The sequence below is a fragment of the Mugil cephalus genome, chromosome 10 (genome assembly GCF_022458985.1).
Source record: "Mugil cephalus isolate CIBA_MC_2020 chromosome 10, CIBA_Mcephalus_1.1, whole genome shotgun sequence".
NCBI lineage: Eukaryota > Metazoa > Chordata > Actinopteri > Mugiliformes > Mugilidae > Mugil > Mugil cephalus.
Window position 1 is genome coordinate 21,789,786 of NC_061779.1, and position 18,998 is coordinate 21,808,783.

At 42.4% G+C, this 18,998-nt stretch overlaps 3 protein-coding genes across 6 annotated transcripts; all 3 read left to right on the forward strand.

The window, feature by feature from the left end:
- The first annotated feature begins 510 nt into the window (after positions 1 to 510).
- Positions 511 to 6,212, forward strand: snx22 (sorting nexin 22). Its single transcript, XM_047595352.1, has 7 exons — positions 511 to 1,006; positions 3,273 to 3,356; positions 3,511 to 3,615; positions 4,328 to 4,422; positions 4,757 to 4,789; positions 5,468 to 5,535; positions 5,655 to 6,212. Exons 1-7 carry the CDS (start codon positions 920 to 922, stop codon positions 5,771 to 5,773), a joined length of 591 nt encoding a protein of 196 aa, XP_047451308.1. The 5' UTR covers positions 511 to 919; the 3' UTR covers positions 5,774 to 6,212.
- A 1,376-nt stretch (positions 6,213 to 7,588) lies between these two features.
- On the forward strand, positions 7,589 to 15,138 carry adpgk (ADP-dependent glucokinase). Of its 4 annotated transcripts, none has more exons than XM_047595884.1 (8): positions 7,589 to 7,748; positions 9,627 to 9,873; positions 10,858 to 11,083; positions 11,170 to 11,232; positions 11,525 to 11,645; positions 11,746 to 11,942; positions 12,852 to 12,950; positions 13,085 to 15,138. In XM_047595884.1, the coding sequence occupies exons 2-8, from the start codon at positions 9,644 to 9,646 to the stop codon at positions 13,646 to 13,648; spliced, it is 1,500 nt and encodes a 499-aa protein (XP_047451840.1). In that variant the 5' UTR covers positions 7,589 to 7,748; positions 9,627 to 9,643; the 3' UTR covers positions 13,649 to 15,138. The 4 variants fall into 4 exon arrangements, with proteins under 4 accessions (XP_047451840.1, XP_047451839.1, XP_047451843.1 ...); XM_047595883.1 differs by lacking the exon at positions 7,589 to 7,748 and adding an exon at positions 8,521 to 8,730; XM_047595887.1 differs by lacking the exon at positions 7,589 to 7,748 and adding an exon at positions 8,521 to 8,730 and having other exon boundaries at positions 13,088 to 15,138.
- Positions 15,139 to 15,528: 390 nt separating this feature from the next.
- On the forward strand, positions 15,529 to 18,757 carry ppib (peptidylprolyl isomerase B (cyclophilin B)). The gene is made up of 5 exons (XM_047595888.1): positions 15,529 to 15,767; positions 16,640 to 16,753; positions 16,915 to 17,008; positions 17,370 to 17,554; positions 18,301 to 18,757. Exons 1-5 carry the CDS (start codon positions 15,633 to 15,635, stop codon positions 18,421 to 18,423), a joined length of 651 nt encoding a protein of 216 aa, XP_047451844.1. The 5' UTR covers positions 15,529 to 15,632; the 3' UTR covers positions 18,424 to 18,757.
- Positions 18,758 to 18,998: the final 241 nt, after the last annotated feature.

Here is an 18,998-nt window from a genome sequence, read left to right on the forward strand (position 1 = left end):
TGCTGTAGTTTTAAGCCACCCACATCTTCTCAGAGAATTACGGTTAACTTTGAGGATGTTCTATGCTGTAGATGAATAGGATTAGGTAATTGAAATCTTATGGTTTGGTTTTTATTTTTGTATAGTATTTTTTCCCTCCAATTTGTTCCCCCGAACAAATTAAAATTTCTTTAAATACACGTTAACATGGTAAATGGATAAGGGATAGCTTAGTATTGACTGCGAAATGATAATAATAATAAAACGTCGTATTAGGCTAGTTTTTTGTTTTGTTTTTCTCCGGAAATCTTTTGATTTCCCCAATTTCCAACCACTAAAAATCTCTCTACACCCTACTTCTATCATCTCAACACAAAAGAATTAACAGATAACATTGAAGGCTGACTCTTAGAAGTTGGTGGAGACCAAAACTGAGGTAAAAGAACAGACATATAAACAGCAGTTAGGTGAAAAAACAAAACAAACAAAAAACAACAACAACACAAGAGGGCACATCACACAAGAGCACATGGATTTTCACGGCCACTTCCAGATGGCAGCACGCTTTACGCCCACTAAAACGTCACATTTTCCTGCTCCAGATAACAAAACTCCAGCTCTGCCTCGCCGCTTTTAACTTGGTGATTCATTTATTTCCAGCAGCAGCGACGAAAGAAGAAGCTGCTGGGAGCTCTGTCTCTCAATGTCTGTCGGACTGCACCTTTAACGTCCCTGGATGCGCTGCCTGCGTTCGTCCAATTAGTGTGTAGGTGGAGCGCAGGAGGAAGCCGACCGCACAGCCACACCACACACACACATACACACACACCCAGGGACAAGGACTTTTTTCATTTTTTCAGTTCCCGGACGCGGTGACAAAGCGTCAGAAGTTACTTTACAGTTCACAATCAGAAAGTAAATCCCAGACAGAGAGAGTCCGATGGTGCTGCAGGACGATTTCCCCATGATTGAAGTGTCGATACCATCGATGGAGAAGGAAGTGGATGAGTCGGGAAAGTCCAAAAAGGTGAGGACGCAGCTGTTTGACCTCCATTTTAGGTGGAGTGACAACACAACAGAGAGAGGCGCGTTGTTTACTCACCTGCATGCCTTCTCGCTCGCTGTAGTTGGCTAAACATGGTCGTTCGGAGTGAAAGTCTGTGGACTCCAGGTGGCCGTGTTTACCTGCGGGAGGAGTGAAAGTGAGTTCAGCTCAGGTTGTTTCTGTGACACAGTTGCTGCTGCGGGGTCGTCAAATGTGCTGGAATTAAGTGGCCTGTGACAGTAATTAAAATAGCTGAAAATACACTTCATGAAAGTGGCCGACAGGTACGTGAAGTGCTCACGATCCGGAGCGGCCCTGTCACTATTAAATGTTAATGGAGTTTGTCGAGGTGGAGATAATTTCTACACATTTGTATCCCTTTGCAGATGAATGTAAGCGGCTGTGTGTATATTTAATGCACGTCTGTGCGTAAATCTCTGCATAAAAATTGAACATTGATTTTCCTCTGAAATACAGTGCGGTGTGTGTATTTGCGTGTTACTTGTAGAAGTACTTCATGGTTAAGTTATCTAGCAGTATTTGCTGCTCTGTGGCTCCTATTGTCACAGGTTAGATGACTGGATAATTGGTTTAATGTGTCACAAAGGTTTTAGGAACTGTTGCTGTGTGTGGAAATGTGATAGAGCAAAAGTGTAGAATAACATGAAACTGAAACGTTTAAATACAAAACTGCCTCTGTTGTATTTACAGTACTTTTCTAAATATCATTACATTTGAAGCCTAGTCTTCACCTGAATGACCTACCTTTGGGTTGATTAATTCATCAGTGAAGCACATTAAATGAGCTCACGGTGTATTTAAACACCATCGAGGGAAGTAAATACGCCGCCAGGTAATTCTCTTTAGTGTTGAAGTCAATAAAGTGTTCTCCACTTCTCTGAAAACATGTAGTCATTTGATTAGGTTTTGGTTCCTGTCTGGCAAAGTTTTTTGGTTTTGGGCATAAAAAGCTGTTGTGTTTCATTACTAGTAAACATATTTGTTCTAAAAAAAAATCAGACTTTATCCTAAGGTAAGTAGAGACTATGGAGGAAATGTTCTAATTTATTTAACCAAATGTAACACTACTGCTCAAATACTATACATCAAAAGCACATGTCTTGAATAGAAAATGATAATGATAGTAAATAAGGAAGCATGGGAAGCAGTTGAAAGTAAAACTGCTCAATGCTTAAAAGTTTATGTTGTGCACATATATATATTATTGGATTTTATGATTCATGTTAACGTTGCATTTGTTAATTTCAACTGGTGGAGTTCATTTTACAATCTGTTGCATAATTATCAAACAGCAGATGATCTTTTATAACGGTTGCTGTTGCAGTAGCTATAGCTGGACGACATACTTCAGTGACTCTAGAGGAAAAGGTGAAATCTCAGTCTGCTAACTCTGGAGAGGACTGAGTCACGTCTTGGTGCTGAGCAGAGTTTCATTCACCCAGTTGTGAAACTGTAATGAATTACTTTCACACCTTTATTTTAAAGTGGTGAAACCAGACAGTGGGCTGAGGAATTTGCTCCACACGACGTGAAGAAGTAACAAGAGTATAGTGAAAACCACAATACTCTTGAATAGCTTTTGCGTTTTGCTGATTGTGGGTTCTGAATAAACTCACAGAAGTCTTCCTGTCATCAAGCAGTAAAATTCTTCAAAACTTCTCACTTGCACTTCTCAGTTTTGATTCCTGATTTTAATAATGGTTTTACATATGGAAAGAAAGTCCTTTCCAGAAAGTCCCGTGCAGCTTGATGCATCGTCACCCAGTTTAATCACCTTCAGGAGAGGACAGTGTAAAAGACATTTGACTGTATGATGAATGTAAACTAAAGCTTGACCTGTTATATCTAAATCATTACTTGAGAATGAATGTTGGTTAAGCATATGAGCATATGTGCACCTTAGCATGCATATGTGCTTGTATGAGTACTGAGATTCTCTTACAGCTTCAATAAACAGAATGGCCTGTCAGATGTATTTAATGAAGTCTGGAGCTCTGTACCTCCTCCTGGTGGAGAAGTAGAGTTGTTGTATCATGCACACATTTTATGGACTAGCCCACTAAAACATGGCATACACAGTGGATTCTGGGATAAGATACGTCTGTAAGGATCTAAATGTATTGTATGTATTATAGCACAACATTTAACTGTATCATAATACATTTTTATGCATCTGCAATGACTCATTGTGACCAAATGTGTGTCTCATTCTGTCTTTTGTTTGCAGCTATTCAGAGTTGAAGTCTTGTTTAATGAGAGGAAACATTTTGTGCTCAGAAGAAACAGTGAATTCCACACCCTCCACAGAAAAGTACGTACACCCAACCTGCTGTCGCTGCTCTCTAACCACAGCTAATGTGATGACACTGGGGGGACGTGGATGCAGTCTTTTCCATTTCTTTGTACTCCTGAACTGAAAAAAAAAGAAAAAGATGAATATTCTCCATGTGTTGTGTTAATTGCAGCTCAGGAAGATCATCCAAACTCCTGATTTCCCGAGCAAAAGAAACCCACACCTGAGGACCAAACCTCTGGAGCAGAGGAGACAGGAGCTGGAAGATTACATCCAGGTAACCCGCCACACCCAGTGACGAGGCAGTAAAGTATGAATCAGCCCTCGTAAGCTGTTTTCCCATATGCAACACAGCCTTGTCAGTGAAGTCACACTGTTCTTATTTAAGACCAAGATCAAATTACTTCAATGTCAAAATTAACTGTTTGGAGCAACAACAACAACAACAACATTGAAACCACCTGCCCTAAAATTGAAGAATGAAAAATGAAGGTTCCCTCATGCCTCCGAAACTGGTTTGATTTGTGAGCTTATGGACACATGGCTTCTTGGGGTGTCCTTAGGTGTCTGGCACAAGCAGATCCCTTTGGGTCCTGCGGGTTGCCAGGTGGAGCCTCTGGATCCTGCTCGTTCTAGTGCATCTGGTAGACGATCTGTTGAAACTGTTCCTGAACAATTTTTGCTGTGTGGCTGAGGAGGTTTGTCTTTCTGGGGGAAGCTGCTGTTGTCGTAGGGGGTTGTGTTTAGTCTTAGTAGTGTTTAGAAGAGTCAATCACAGTCCTGAGCAATGGTTACTGGGGATAAATAATATTTATCTGAATATGAAGAAAGGTTATGTTGTGCTTCCTAGGAAAGGTTTTCGTAGTCAGTTTATTCTAATTGTGAAGGCTGGATTTTCACTGCCATGGAGTATATTGATTTTGTTTTCATAGCCTCAGAATTCTTTTAAACTGTGCTATCTCCCAATTTGTTTTATTCTGTCTGGGCAGGACATCATCTATCAAAACGAAGACGTGCCACAGGTTCTGCTGGACTTCCTCCACGTTAAACATTTCCACACAGGGAACAAGATCAGCAGTTCAGAGTAAGTCCTTGAGTCCGGGCTCCACCGACTGCACCCGGAGATGCTGGACGTGTTGCTATATTTAGGGCTTCTATTTTTGAATCAGGGGCAATGCAGCAACATAATAAAACTTCAGAAGCGTTTCTCGCAGTGGGGTAGCAGCGCTGTCTTTAACCCACAATGTAGCTCATGCTCAAGCACAGAGTGATTCATACTTATGGTATTACTAGTGGACTATTTCTGCTATTGTGAGGATCAGATTGTCCTCTTTAGAAGCTTAAGGAAGGTGTGTTTGTATCACAGAGTTACATATTTCAGTTATCAGGAAGTGTCTAATAGTTCTCTCTTATTTCAGGTCGCTCGATGACTTGGACAGTCAGGATTACAAGTAAGATCTGTACTGGTGTTTTTCCTCTCTTAGTATTTGAGTGATGGACGCATGTGTGGCATCATACTGACAGAAATTGTCAACCATTTACACAGTGGACAGTTCTAATCATTCTTTCCTTCGCAGTACTTGAGGGTCTGATCCAGACGTTGTCTTAAATGTGTAAACATCAATTAAACAAAATCACTGCAATGAGCAACACGCCGACAACAGAGTATGACTTCACATAAGCAAAAAACTGAACTCCATACAGAATAATTACTAACATTTAAAGCGATTACAGAGAAGGTTTGATGCACAACTGATTGTTATATGCAAGTTCAGCCACAGAGCATTTCAATGAGCTGCAGGGTTTTGCTGTAAAACATAAAATGTCGGTTAACACACTCAGATCTGCAGTGTGTTATAAAGATGGCTGCTGGGTAACAGAAAGGTGCTCTGAAGGTTCGCAGTCACATGGGGCAACAACTGCTAAATGCTAAATGATGCTTATCAAATGATGCAAGGCTACGCAGTTCGGCTGGTGTGTGACACACTTAAGGGCCACTCCTCAGCTCAGGGCCGTGGTTTACCCCCCCCCCCCCCCTCACAAGAACATCAAACCCTCGTCCCATCATGCCTCTGGCACGCTGAGATTGGGTGAGAATGGTTAGTTATGTTTTGCTTTTGTTTCCTCAGTTATCTGTCACCTCATCAGCGGGTGTTCGGATTCTTTCAGGATCCTTATCTCTCCGAGCGCACATCAGGTAGGACAGAACCGACTGGATCTGTGCAGCAATGCATTGTTTCATTTATTAACTAGGTGGAAGCAGAAAATGTTAAGAACTCCTGTATGACACATAATAAACTGAGCACCGTCTTGCAGATCTCCCAGATATCGTTGTGGACGGGGTTCTCCAGGGATTTTACCCCCGAGACGTTCGAGTCACCTTCACCTCCCCCACCCTCCCCGAGCCTGATGCCACTCCTTCCGTAGAGGGCTGACAGCACAGGCAAACACGCAGTACTAGCAGAAACATGAATGAAACAGCCATCAGCATCCAAACCACTGACATAACAGAACACCTGTTCTGCGGTTGACCCCATTTGGACGGAAAGACGTCTCCCAGGCTTCGTTTTTGCTAATATATGTATGTGCACAGCACCTATTGTTCCAGCAGCAGTCTGAGGTTCTGATATTTAGACCAAGTACCAAAATCCAACCTTATTTTAACTTGAAATTTTAGAGCAAGATATTTTTGTTTACAAATTTAATGTGTCAAAGTCGAAGCTTGGGTGTTGCACCGAGCTCTGGCTACAACTTGTATAATATCCTTTCTATCTTGTAAATGTGAAGTAAACATTTTTTAAGGCAGTTTTTAGTGTAACGTTTTTAACATGTTTGTGGTTTTGTATCATGTTTATAATAAAGAATCAAATGGGAGTCATGGCGTGTGAGTTCTATACTCTACATAGACAGTCCACATAAACCTGGCCTATAGAACAAAACATCTGCTCTCTGCTGTTTGAGAAACTAAAAGCAGAAGGAGACGTTATTTGGCCAGTGGTATTTTGACATATTTCTTTTTAGGTCACTGATCAGACATTCAGGTAGCGAATCACATCCAGGTTCACAGTCACAACCAAGTTCCCACAGCAGCAGAGCAGATACGGTTATACTTGTGTTGTCTATTCTAGACCTTATCAACCAAAGTAAATGAATGCATTCACTGTAGCATACTGATAATACATTTTTAGAAATGACTTATTTTTAAAAGAAAATTGTTTTGGCAGGTGTACACATGAAGCATGCAGGTTTCAGAAAAGGTCTCATTGTCCTGGTTTTTTCTCCACAGCTGCTGTGCCCCACCTCTGCTTGGGGCAAAATAGTTGACGAGTAGCTGCAAGCAGGTTGGGCGAGCAGCGAGTATAGGCAGGAAAGAACCGTTTGTGTTATTTGATCATGAATCTAACTCGTTTGACCTAAGACCTGGTTATATACCTTTACTCTGAACAATTATAAGGAGCAAAGAAGTTGCCGTAGTTTATTGATGTTGTGTGATGAAGCTGAATACTACGTCTGTTATAGTGAATGTATTTGTACCTTCGGCTTTCTTTAAAGGTCATCTGGCCTCCAAACCTGATGCAGGAAAATCGCAGATGTTTATAACAACTTTTCAGTAAGGACACATCAAGTGGGAGTGAAGAATAAACATTTATAGTGGAAACATGAAGAAGTAACGTATTTCAGGGTTAGGCTCTGGAGAGCCACGATGTCATAGATATGAACCCTAGGCGATGAAGGAATGGACATAACGTCTATACTGGCACCTTAAAACTGGAGCTAAAGATAACTCAGACTTTATTATTTACACCTGGAACACAAGTCACACACAAGATAAGGTTAACAACTTTAGCTACACTGTACAAGGCAATTTAGCTGAGCCAGGATCAATAGAATATCATTGGCCCACCTTTATTTCCGACTGTGGCTCACTAAGATATCTACTGCTGAAGCCTGGAGATTTCAAATACCCATTTTCCAATCTTTATTAATCGTGATGTGTAGCACAATAGATGATGCAACCAAGACAACAGAAGATCGAAGTTGAATTTTAGTGAGATATGTAAAAGTTAGCAATGTAACAACAGCATAGTCTGTTTTTGCCGCATTAATCATAGTCATTCAGCTTATTTTCACTCCGTACAGTATGTTCCCTCGTGTCATTCGATCTATATGCACCCATGTAATGGCCCCGTGTCACCTGAGGGGGGCCTACACTGGGACAGGTGAGACACGTTTTGTTTGCCTTTGCTGCTTTCCTTACAGACACGTTTGTGAAATAGGATCCTGTTCTTCAAATTTTGCACAATCTGTACCATGAATGATGAAACCTTCAGGCCTTATCATTAAAAACCAGCCGAGTGGATTTAACCCTTCATATCAGCCAGTGACTGCTCGGCACGGTTTGCATCTGATGTAAGTTGCTAACGAACTGCTCAAACTATGATACCCAATTAGAGTAGCTAATTTGGAGTATTTATCTGGTGTGACTGCACTATGACTATGTTAACCACGTTGCAATAATGCGGAAATGTGACTACTCTGTTTTTTTTTTTGTTTTTTTTTTTTTTAATCTTTATTTGCCAAGTAGACAGCAAACACATGGGCTTGATTTCAACAAGGTTCCATTAACTACTATCTTTGTGGTCAGTTGGATCCCATTCAATGTTTAACATCTAAATACGTCTAAATTCTTCATATTTAATGACTTTTCCCCCTTTTTTTGGCAACACTGATATGGACACTGGCCTAGACATGATATATGTTAGTTGTGGCAACAGTTTTTCATACCAAATGTTTTAGAAAACAAGAATATGTACTTAGAAATTATAGATAGATGTTAATTGTGCACACGTAAACGAAACTGCAAATGGCTGAGATAGCAAAGCGTAAGACACAAGTACTTAAAAAAGTGTTAAAACGTGGCTAAAAAAAGTATAAAAGTAAGTAAAAATCATGCCGACGTGTTCCTAAGTGTTTCATAAACTTGGAGAAAAAAATAATTGTAATCATTTTTTAATAAACAGATGGGGTTATCTTGACCCCAGCAATTTAGGATAAAAAGTGTTAGTAAGTTTGAAGGTAACAGGAGGGCATGTGAGTCCATAAACGCACCTCCCCGTTCTACCAACACAGCGTGTACCTCGGAGTGGCGCATGCGCGGAACTGAAGCCGGAAGCTGCCTTGTGCTGGCGGTCTCTCTCTCTCTCTCTCGCTCTCTCTCTCTCTCACTCTCTCACTGCTGCTTCTTTCCCAATCAATGCCCGTTGAATGACTTGTACTCAGTTTCACTTCTTCCGCTATCCGTCTCTCCGCCGGCGCCGTTCAGCACACTGAACGCTCTTCATGTGAATTACCAGGACACAGGACTAACAAACTTGGAGCCTGCACATTATCGGTACGTGCCGCTAACCACTAAGTGTCTAACTAAGCTTTGGCTAATTCCATCATCATCATCGTCGAGCTGTACAGTTGGTGCTCGGCTGCCAGGCTCGCCCCTAAATCACTTGGCATGCTAAAGCTACTGCCAGATTAGCTTTAATAAAGTGTGGCTAAAGATATACTCTTGAGTGCTCGCGCTGGCGTGTTAGCAAATAAATTGTGTGTGTCCACGTTAGCAGTAACTCGAGCCCTGCATACTGTCCCACAATGTACAGACAGCTTAAAGGGACAAGACGGCTCCCCCTCCGGCTGCACCCACTGGAGACAACAGTAAATAAACATTGAACCTGCACTGTCATCCAGATGGAAATGTCGCTCCGATCAACTGAATAAATAACGAGTTGATTCAGAATCTGTGACAAGATTATCAGAAAGGAAAGTTGAAAGAAAACCCAATGTTTGTTCAAAACAGCCTATTTGATTATTTGTCTTAGGTTTGGGCTTCATCAGTTTCACATGGGACGTCTTCTTGGCTTTATTGGCAGTGTGGTTCTATGGAAAAGAAGGATGCGTTCACTATTTATTTTCATTGGCAACTAATCTGATAATCATTTTCTCAATTGATAGTTTGAGTGAGGAAATGATAAAGTAAAGAGACAAGATGTTCAGTTTGGTTTCAAGAAAATATTTGAAATGTCACCAAAACAACTGTGAAAATTATTACAGTTTTGTTAATCTATTAATAAAATAATTGTGTAAACTGATTGGGATATATTAATTTCACTAGTTGTGCTGATCTGACTTGGTCCCAGCACTAACCTTCTTTAAGTGAGTGGTATTTGACACCAGTAAGACAGTACTTGACTCTAATGTTTGATGTAAGAGAGGACTGACTGGTTTGGTTTGTTGCAGGATTGTGTGGGAGCATCATGTGGAGGAAGACTTCAGCAGCAGCAGCTCTGCTGGCGATAGCTGTTGGCTATTTCTACCATGGCAGCCCCGAGCTGCCGGAGCAGATCCTGCAGTACATCCGTCTGCCAAACTTCCAGACTTCATCTCAGAGCCTGGATGGTCAGAACAACCTGGAGCAGGTGATCTCCGCTGCCTGGGAGACTCTGATAACTCTACCAGGAAGGCAGTGGAGCAAAATAGCAGTGGGGTGAGTTCTGGAACCGAACTGTTTCAGATTACCTCGAGGGTTACGTTCTTACCCTTCTCTAGTCCCCAGACTGTCAGCTGAAGTTGATCTTTATTACTACATCTGTTCTGCTGCTGCACTGCTCTGGTTGAGTGCGCTGGTCAGCTCTGCTGGTGAGAAGGAATGTGTTATAGTAGGTCAGCACCAGCTCAGATGGCTTCCTCCTAGAAGGAGGTGCCCCAGTAGAAGTTTAAAGCCTTTAGCCTGCTTTAGAGCAGCCAACAAACAGCACCGGTTTTCAGGTGGCAGATGATAATTGGCTGGACCTGAAGGATGGCCCACTAAAGCTATGGTCAGATTGTTTCTTCAACAGGGGTGTGCAGGGAAAAGGGTTCCAGAGTAAATAAAATGTGTGCACAGGGAATGTTGTAAAAAGACCGGTATTCTTTTGACTGAGTTCAGAATGACTCAGGGCCGTGGACGACTGTTTGTTTCCACCCACACAACATGTTCACCATGAACAGAAGAGGCAACATTTACCTCAATATTGGTCTTTGGCAAGTAAAAGATCAAATCTGCAGAAAGATGAGGACAAACCTCTGACTCATGATTATCTTGCAAGAATCTGCTTGTTGTCGGCCCCTTCAGTTCATGTACTAAACTTCCACCCGGGTCGTTTTAAGAGTCATCTTAAGTCGTCTTGAAAATTTAATAATTCAGAGTCTAAGGGATAGGAGAGACTTTATACTTATTTTTTGTTTTATCTTTAAAACAAATGTTTTAATTTGAAGAATTTGCCTTAATCTGCACAAAGCCCAGACACTTTTTTTTTGATTCACAGCCTTTAAAAAAAATGCCACATCTCAAGATTGAGCAGTTTTGTTTGACATCCAGAGAATTATGTACATATGAGCTCAGGATTATTTTAGATAAAGACAGAATATAGTGATAATTTAATCCTTAACTCTGAACTAAACTTTTCCCTGCATTTCTTTTTTTTTTAAGGGTGAATGCTTGTGTGGACGTGGTTGTCTCCGGAGTGGGACTGCTGCAGGCTCTGGCTGTGGATCCTGGCGCCGGCCTGGATCACGAAGTGTTGCACTCCAAAGAGGACTTGAAGGAAGCCTTCATCCATTACATGGGACGCGGAGCAGCTGCCGAGCGCTTCTTCAGTGACAAGGAGGTCTTTCAGAGGATTGCACGCGCAGCAGCAGAGTATCCCGGAGCAAAGGCAAGGCTGCGTCACTACTTGGACTTCATCAGCGGCTTATTGTTTTACTCAGGGTTGTTAAAGTTATGCACTTTGTCTCCTTACAGCTTTATGTGGGAGGAAACGCTGCCCTCATTGGTCAGAAGCTCGCCACCTACCCTGATCTGATGGTATACCTGAGTTATAAACTGTGGCACATTTTAATAGCATTCATATTATATTATATTATATTATATTATTCCTTCCTGAACACATATACTGTACCATAGTATACTTCCAAATGATGAACTTGTAAAATAACTTTATCTATCTTAAAGCACAGTTGCAAAATCAGTTGCACAGGAAGCAGTTGCCAAAGAAGCAGCTATTCTACTTGTTGACCACAGAGCAGAATGAGAAGACAAATGTACCAGAGTCAAGGTGCTGGTGCTCATGGCTGATTGTAGATATTTGATACCACAGGTTTTGTTATGTGGACCAGTTGGTCCTAAACTTCATGAGATGCTGGATGAGCAGATTGTCGTTCCCCCAGAATCTCTCCAGGAGACGGACGAATATCACCTCATCCTGGAGTATAAAGCAGGTAGAGAGAAGAAGAAATCTGCAGCTTCCAGACGCTCTGTATCACTAAATCACAGCGAGTACTACAACAGCTGCATTTGGTCCTCTTTGTCTTTGTCTAGGTGAACAGTGGGGTCCAACTCAGGCACCTCAGGCCAACCGCTTCATCTTCTCTCACGATGTGTCCAACGGGGAGATGAGCTCCCTGGAGACTTTTGTGGCGAGCCTGGAGGAGTACCAGCCTGAACTGGTCGTCCTGTCGGGCCTCCACATGATGGAGGGTCAGGGCCGAGAGCTGTGGGAAGAGCGACTGAAAGAAGTGAGTGGCTTAAAACTCATCGTACTCATCTGTCTCTCTACACGTGGTGGTAACCGGTAAAGCTGAGTGCAGTTGCAACCCCATGCATATTCAGTTTTTTACTGGAAGTGTTGAAAATATTGTCTGCTCACACCGATCAGCCACAACATTATGACAAGTAATCCTATATAATAGGACAAGTAAATAACATTGACCATCTTGTGACAATTCAACGTTCTGCTGGGAAACTATTGGACCTGGCATTCATGTAGCACCCACCTAGACCAGACCAGGCACCCCCAGCCCACAGAAATGACACTCCTTGATGGCAACAGCCATCACCAGCAGGATGCAGCCTGACACGCACACAAAAACGGTTTAGAAACAACTTAAAAAAAAAACATGAAAAACAGCACAAGGTGTTGACCTGGCCTCCAAATTCACTAGATCCCAAACTGATCAAGTATCTGTGGGATGATCCACAGAGGCCCCTCCCCTCAACCCATAGGACCCAAAGGCCACACTAACAAAATCCTGTTGCCAGACACCACAGGACACCCTCAGAAGGACCACGTCCATTCTCTGATGAGCCACAACTATTTTGGAGGCACAAGGGAGACCTACATGATATTAGGTCATAATGTTATGCCTGATCGGTATATATTGAAAGCTCTATTGATGTAATAAAATACAGTCCAAAGTACATGTCATCGTATTTACTAGTTTATTGATCATTTTAAATAATTATGTGATATAATGAAAATATATAATGTTGCTAAAAGCGGCACTAAACAGTGAAAAAAATCAATAATTTGTATAGAATAAATTATACCTGTACAGGTCTTATTGTTCCTTCTGAATATACACGGTTACTTGACACTACATCGAATACTCAATGATCATTTCTGGGTAATTACTTCCTGTTTGCAGGCAGTGTCGGTCATATCTGACATTCGTAAAGACATTCCCATCCACCTGGAGCTGGCGAGCATGACCGACAAAGACTACATGAACAGCATCATGCGGGAGGTATATGCTGAATACAGTCATGTCAAAGAGTCTTGACAAAGTCTTTCACTGAGAAATGATTAAAGTGCTCAATTTCCACAGATCCCTTGGGAGTTCTGTGTATTTAATTAAAGTTTTTTTCTGTTTCCTGTTAGCAGTTTATGCCCATTGTCAGCTCTATTGGGCTGAACGAGCAGGAGCTGCTCTTCCTTTCTCAGGCTGGAGGGGGGCCCCATGCAGAGCTGGCTGCCTGGAAAGGTATCCCAGACGTGGGCCGGGTCAGCGACATTCTCCTCTGGATCCTGCAGCAGCACGGCCGTAGCGAGCCGTCTTCAGAAGCGGATCTTACTCGCATTCACTTCCACACGCTGGCCTATCACATCCTGGCCACGGTGGATGGATACTGGAGCAACCAGGCAGCAGCGGTGATGGCCGGAGCCCGGGTGGCCAGCAGTCAGGCCTGCGGCCTCCAGTCTGTTGACGTCAGCAAAGTGGAACTCAAAGCCCCGCTGGAGTTCCACAGCTCTCACACCGAGCCACGGGAGCAGCTGTCCTTAAACCCGGCAGAGCCTGTCACCGTGTGGCATCGTGGAAATGTCACCTTTTACTTCACACCGGTGCTGGTCTGCAAGCGACCACTTCGGACAGTAGGGCTCGGAGATGCCATCTCAGCGGAGGGGCTAGTTTACTCAGAGTTGAACACGCAGCAGCCTTTCTGAGGTTCCCTTAAAACTGACTGAACCTGGAAGAAAAAGACCCAACAAAGTCTTACCTGCAGCTGTGGAGCCATGGTCTCTGAACCAGTTCACACGTCTGTCCTGATCCTGTGTCTTCTTCTTCCCAAAGCTATGCTGCGTTTAAGAACGCGATCGTGATGACCGTTTAAAATCCTGCCTGATGACTCCTTCTCTGTTGTCCCTCCTTGTAATGCTCCAGCAGTCACAGAAACCAAGGCAGAACCTTCTTGAACTGGACGTGACCGAGCCGTAAGATGGCCTGACTCTATGCACTTGGGCACAGCTCAAAGCCATCTTCACAAACTCCAAAGAGCTTTAGTCGGCCCAGCACATTTACTCTGACCTGCATATCTTGCTGTGCCTTGATAAAGTACAAGAAAAGTTATTATAAAATATTTTACTTATGTTTTAAAGACAAGTGTATAATGAAGCTCAACATCAGTCACTGTCTGACACACATACTATAAACTGGAAACTGGTGAGCTTCTCTTGGTAGAGTTTATGTGGTAAACCTCGATGCTTTTTGTTTTTTCAGCTTCTGGTGTATTCATGTCAAATGAGCACATGGATGCTCATCCTATCATGGTTATCAAACATTTTTCAGTGTCTGATTTATTTACTTGTTATAACTGTCATCTAGATATACTTGACATTTTTCTTATTCGTTTCGAGAAGATCAAAATAATGGACTGTGACAGGTTTTGTATTCCTCACGTTTTGACTGACTTTGTTAAGAAGCTTAAAGTTTGGAAAGTCTGCATCAGTGTCTTTATGTTTTAAAAATCAAATTACAAAAAGGTAAAAAGCTACTTTATTTGGGGTATTTTAAATATGGTTTGGAAGCGGGTGTTTCTTTATGCAGTATATCTCAGTTTACAATCATGCCAGCTAATTTCTTAAGAAAGGAATTAAATATGTCATGTTATTTTTTTCTTTCTTATTTGTTTGTACAAGTTACTCTCAGATTCAGCCTGCCCTTTGTTGAAAGATGTAATGATTTAGCATGATTGGCTTGAAAATTGTGAAAGATGCCCAGTGTAACAAACCAGAAACACTCCCTGGATCTAGCCTTTGAGTAAATTACGCCTCTTCATGGTTTATTTGTTGTCGTTGTTTGTGAACTTCTTGGAAACAGCTTCATCGTGTTAGAGATTCAGTACAGTGTATTTCAAGTGTCAGAACAACAATGTCTGTATACCTCAAATGGCCGTCACAGTCATGCAATAATAGAGTCTTAATGCAACACAAAAATATACGTGGCATTTTGTTTAGCAGAATGTACACTTTGCACTAGTAGAAGTGGTAGGTGTGCCTGTGAGGGTGAATGTAACTTTAACTCTGAACCCCCTGATGTTTTTAGTAAGTACAATCTGTTACCGGTTTCATGGTTTGTGTCTCATGTTTTTAACATTTCTAACCGTGAGCAAGTTTCCTTTACTCGTAGGTTGTCATTAAAATGGTAAAACATCTGACTCTGTTGTCTTCCCGATTGTGTCAGTTCATCAGAAACATGGTTATGTGCTTTGACATATGTAAATGACATGTTTTTTAAATAATTTAGTCAGTGCAAATAATAAAAAGTAGTCCAAATGAAGTGGTAGTCATGTGGGAACTACTCAATTGACAATCTTGATTTGTTGTTTAAAATGTTTTAAAGATTTTTAAATAATTTAAACTAGTTTTGCAGCTCTTTTGTTCTATTGAGTTGTGATGGAGGGCAACGCGGTGTAACGCGTCCGCGTCTGATTGGCTGAAACGCTCTGGTACGTGCACCAATCAGAGCCCGGTGCGTCTGTGCCGAAGCCCCGCCCCTGCCTACTGGAGGCTCCAGGCTCCGGACCGGACCACGGAGCGGCCGCTCGAGGTAGTCTCCTCCCCTCCCCGACCGCAGTATTCCTTCCCCCCGGCTCGTATAAAGGTAGCACGACTATCAGGCCGTCTGCGGGCTGTCCATTTTCTCTCGTTGATGGTTAGACTCTGCGAGCGAAGGATGAAGTTCCTTGTAGCTGTCACGGTCATTGTGGGGTCGCTGATATTTCTCGCTTTCCCGAATGGCTCCTCAGCAGACGAGAAGAAGAAAGGCCCCAAAGTAACGGCGAAGGTAGGCGTTAGCTGGCTGGCTAACTTGCTAAGGGGGACTGCTGTGAAAATCAGAGCTCTTCTTCGTTGCTATTCGTTGGTGCTAACCGGTAGCTACTGCTCGTTAAGCCACGTCACACGCTGTCTGGCCTTCATCCTGCACGAAAAGCCAGACACACTGGGCTCGCCATCTGTTTTTATTAATCTAGCAGCTTACGTTGTTCGCTGTCGCTAATGGCGATTGCATCAAGTAATACGTGCTATTAGATGAAAATAGACACGCTTATAGCTAAGTTAATGCCCGTGGTGCTAGCTGTCTGCTTCGGCCCGAACACCAAATGCATTCGTTTCTAAATTCCTCCACATTGTTTTGAGCTTCTTAATGGAGGAATGAGTCCACTAAACCCTGCTGTGTCGGACTTTCTGTCCCTCCTCGGTGCAGATGTTGTGTGTATGTGTATGTGGGTGCAGCAGCAGCAGCAGCATTTGTCCACGTCCATAGTTCCAAGGAATGTCTGAGCTGAGCTAGTCAGGGCCATCATCTCAGGGATATCCCGAAATCAGTCTTTTCCGGATGTTTTATAGACTCTTGTCTTTGTTCAGGGTTTGTTTAGATTGCAATTTTGTTATATTTTAGCTGAACCGAGTCTCATGTAAAGAGAGCAGAGGTTTAAAGTAGGCGGCTTTTGAAGAACAATGCAGAAGTCACTGCAGGCCAAGGAGGACAAGGAAGACTGGTGTTCAGTTGTCCACGAATTATATGACTTGTGGTATTTAGCCTTCAGATCAACACTATATATAGACAATATTTAAAGTGCTGCTGACACTGAAGTACATATTAGTGAGATGATCACTTTTGACTTGTATTTAAGTACCTTTTTTTTCTCTTTACAGGTTTACTTTGACATCAGAATTGGAGATGAAGACATTGGAAGGGTTGTCATCGGGGTGTTCGGGAAAACCGTTCCCAAAACAGTTGAAAACTTTGTTGCTCTGGCAACAGGAGAGGTGAGAAAACGATGATCGTCATTGCCTGGTTGTTACAGTTTGTGCATGAACCGTGGTCACAAAAAAAAAACAGTCATCTAAACAACTGTGGTCTTAAATATCAAATACTGGCAGCTGATGGTGGAGGCTCATTTAGTTTTGTGTTTGCTCTCATCAAACAGAAAGGATTCGGTTACAAGGGCAGCAAATTCCACAGAGTCATCAAGCAGTTCATGATCCAGGGTGGAGACTTCACCAGAGGAGACGGCACTGGAGGTGAGATGTCCGGTGGCAAACTACAGAGCGTACAACAAAATTTACTCACGACTCCTTTCCAGTGTGTCCACTGTTTTCTACTTGTTTCAAATCTTCTTCAGTTTCTGTGTGACAGAATGTGCAGTATTTTGATTGCTTTGATGTCACCTTTGTGCCTAGTAGCCCACTCCCTGTGCACATTTGGCAGCTGATGTTATGACTGCATATACGTGAAAATTAAAAAGCCAGATAAACAGTTGGCAAAAATTAGGTCATGCAAACGAGGTTCAAAGGTTACTACAGCCAGAGGATAAAACAAACATTAACTAATGTCTCGTACAGAGTTGAACAATATAAAATTGTCTCCTCCCTCTATGTGAAGGCAAGAGCATCTACGGAGACCGTTTCCCCGATGAGAACTTCAAGCTGAAGCACTACGGCGCCGGCTGGCTCAGCATGGCCAACGCCGGCAAGGACACCAACGGCTCCCAGTTCTTCATCACCACGGTTCAGACTCCATGGCTGGACGGCAAACACGTCGTCTTCGGAAAAGTTCTAGAGGGCATGGTGAGTGTCACACTCTGGTCACATTAGGTTTATTTACACAGCCCAATATCACAAATTCCAAATCTTCCTAGAAGGGACTTTACAGTCTGAAGTATGCGTTCATCTGTTATCCAGAGGATGTTCTGTGATCTGTTGTCTAAGCAACTGAGACATGACTCCTTTTTGCCTCCTCCGGCTTACTATGAATAGAGATCAGGAAATAGAGTAACACATTTTGTGAACAGATGGCTTTAATCGACATTTTATCACAGTGACACACATAATGACACAAATCAATAAACATAGCAACTCCGCAACCAAGTTCAGATTGAGCCACAGCCACAGTTTAAACGTTTAAACTCCTGCTGAACCTTGTATTGTCAAATCTTTCATCTAAAGCAGAGCTAATGTCAGAGCTGGTGCCCATATGCAGATGAGAAAAAGATCACCTTTCTGAGTGAATATGCACTCGTGATTCTGAGATGAATATAAATAGCACCCTAACAGTGAGTGGTATGCAGAGAAGTTCAGAGAGTATGATGTAGATAATCTGGTCAAATGTATCGTCAGAAATCTCCCTGACTGACCAAGACATTTACTGGAGTACAGCCATGTGGGTACAATTTCTGCAGTCATACTTATTACCCATAAATTATTCTTTTTAATCCACTACAATTATTTGTCAGCTCAACTTACAGTTATTTTACAAGTTGGAAATGGCCTATTTTGTAAGAGGCATGCTAACCGTGTCCGTTTTCATCTTCCAGGATGTGGTGACTAAGATTGAGAACACAAAGACAGATGGCCGCGACAAGCCTCTAAAAGATGTCACCATCCACGACTGTGGCAAAATCGAGGTGGAGAAACCCTTCGCAGTCGTCAAGGAGTAAAGCGCTGCTGTAAGAAGAAGAAGAACAAGGGAAAGAGGACTGGGGGATGAAATCGTGCAGGCCACCTATTGTTTTGTTTTGTTTTTTTAACTCACTAACAGCCCCGTGGTGCTGTGCTGGCGAAGGGGCTCTGTGTCATTAAGCGCCAGTGGCTGCCATCTCAAAGCACCAGAACAGCATCATCATTGAGCAATCATGATGACACTTTGGGTCCATTTACCAACGATACCAACGAGCATTCCAACGTGCACTTAACTGTTGGTGGTAGTTGTTGTTTTTTTTTTTTTTTTTGTAACAAGTGAAATCTAAAATAAAGGTTTCGATTTTTGTTAAAGTGGTTTGTACCCTTTATTCTTGCAGTAAAGAAGACGCTCAACTTTTATTTCTTTAAGGCATAGGTCTTCAAGAGGGGGTCGTAAAATCTGTTGAATTTCTTTAAACACACATGAACATGAATCCAACATATTTTAGTAAAGGGATAATAATGTATATTTGTAAATAGCACTAGGCCGAGTTTAATATAGAACGTAGTGGGTCCCTAATTAATCTCCATCAGTTTGGGGGTCCTTGGGCTG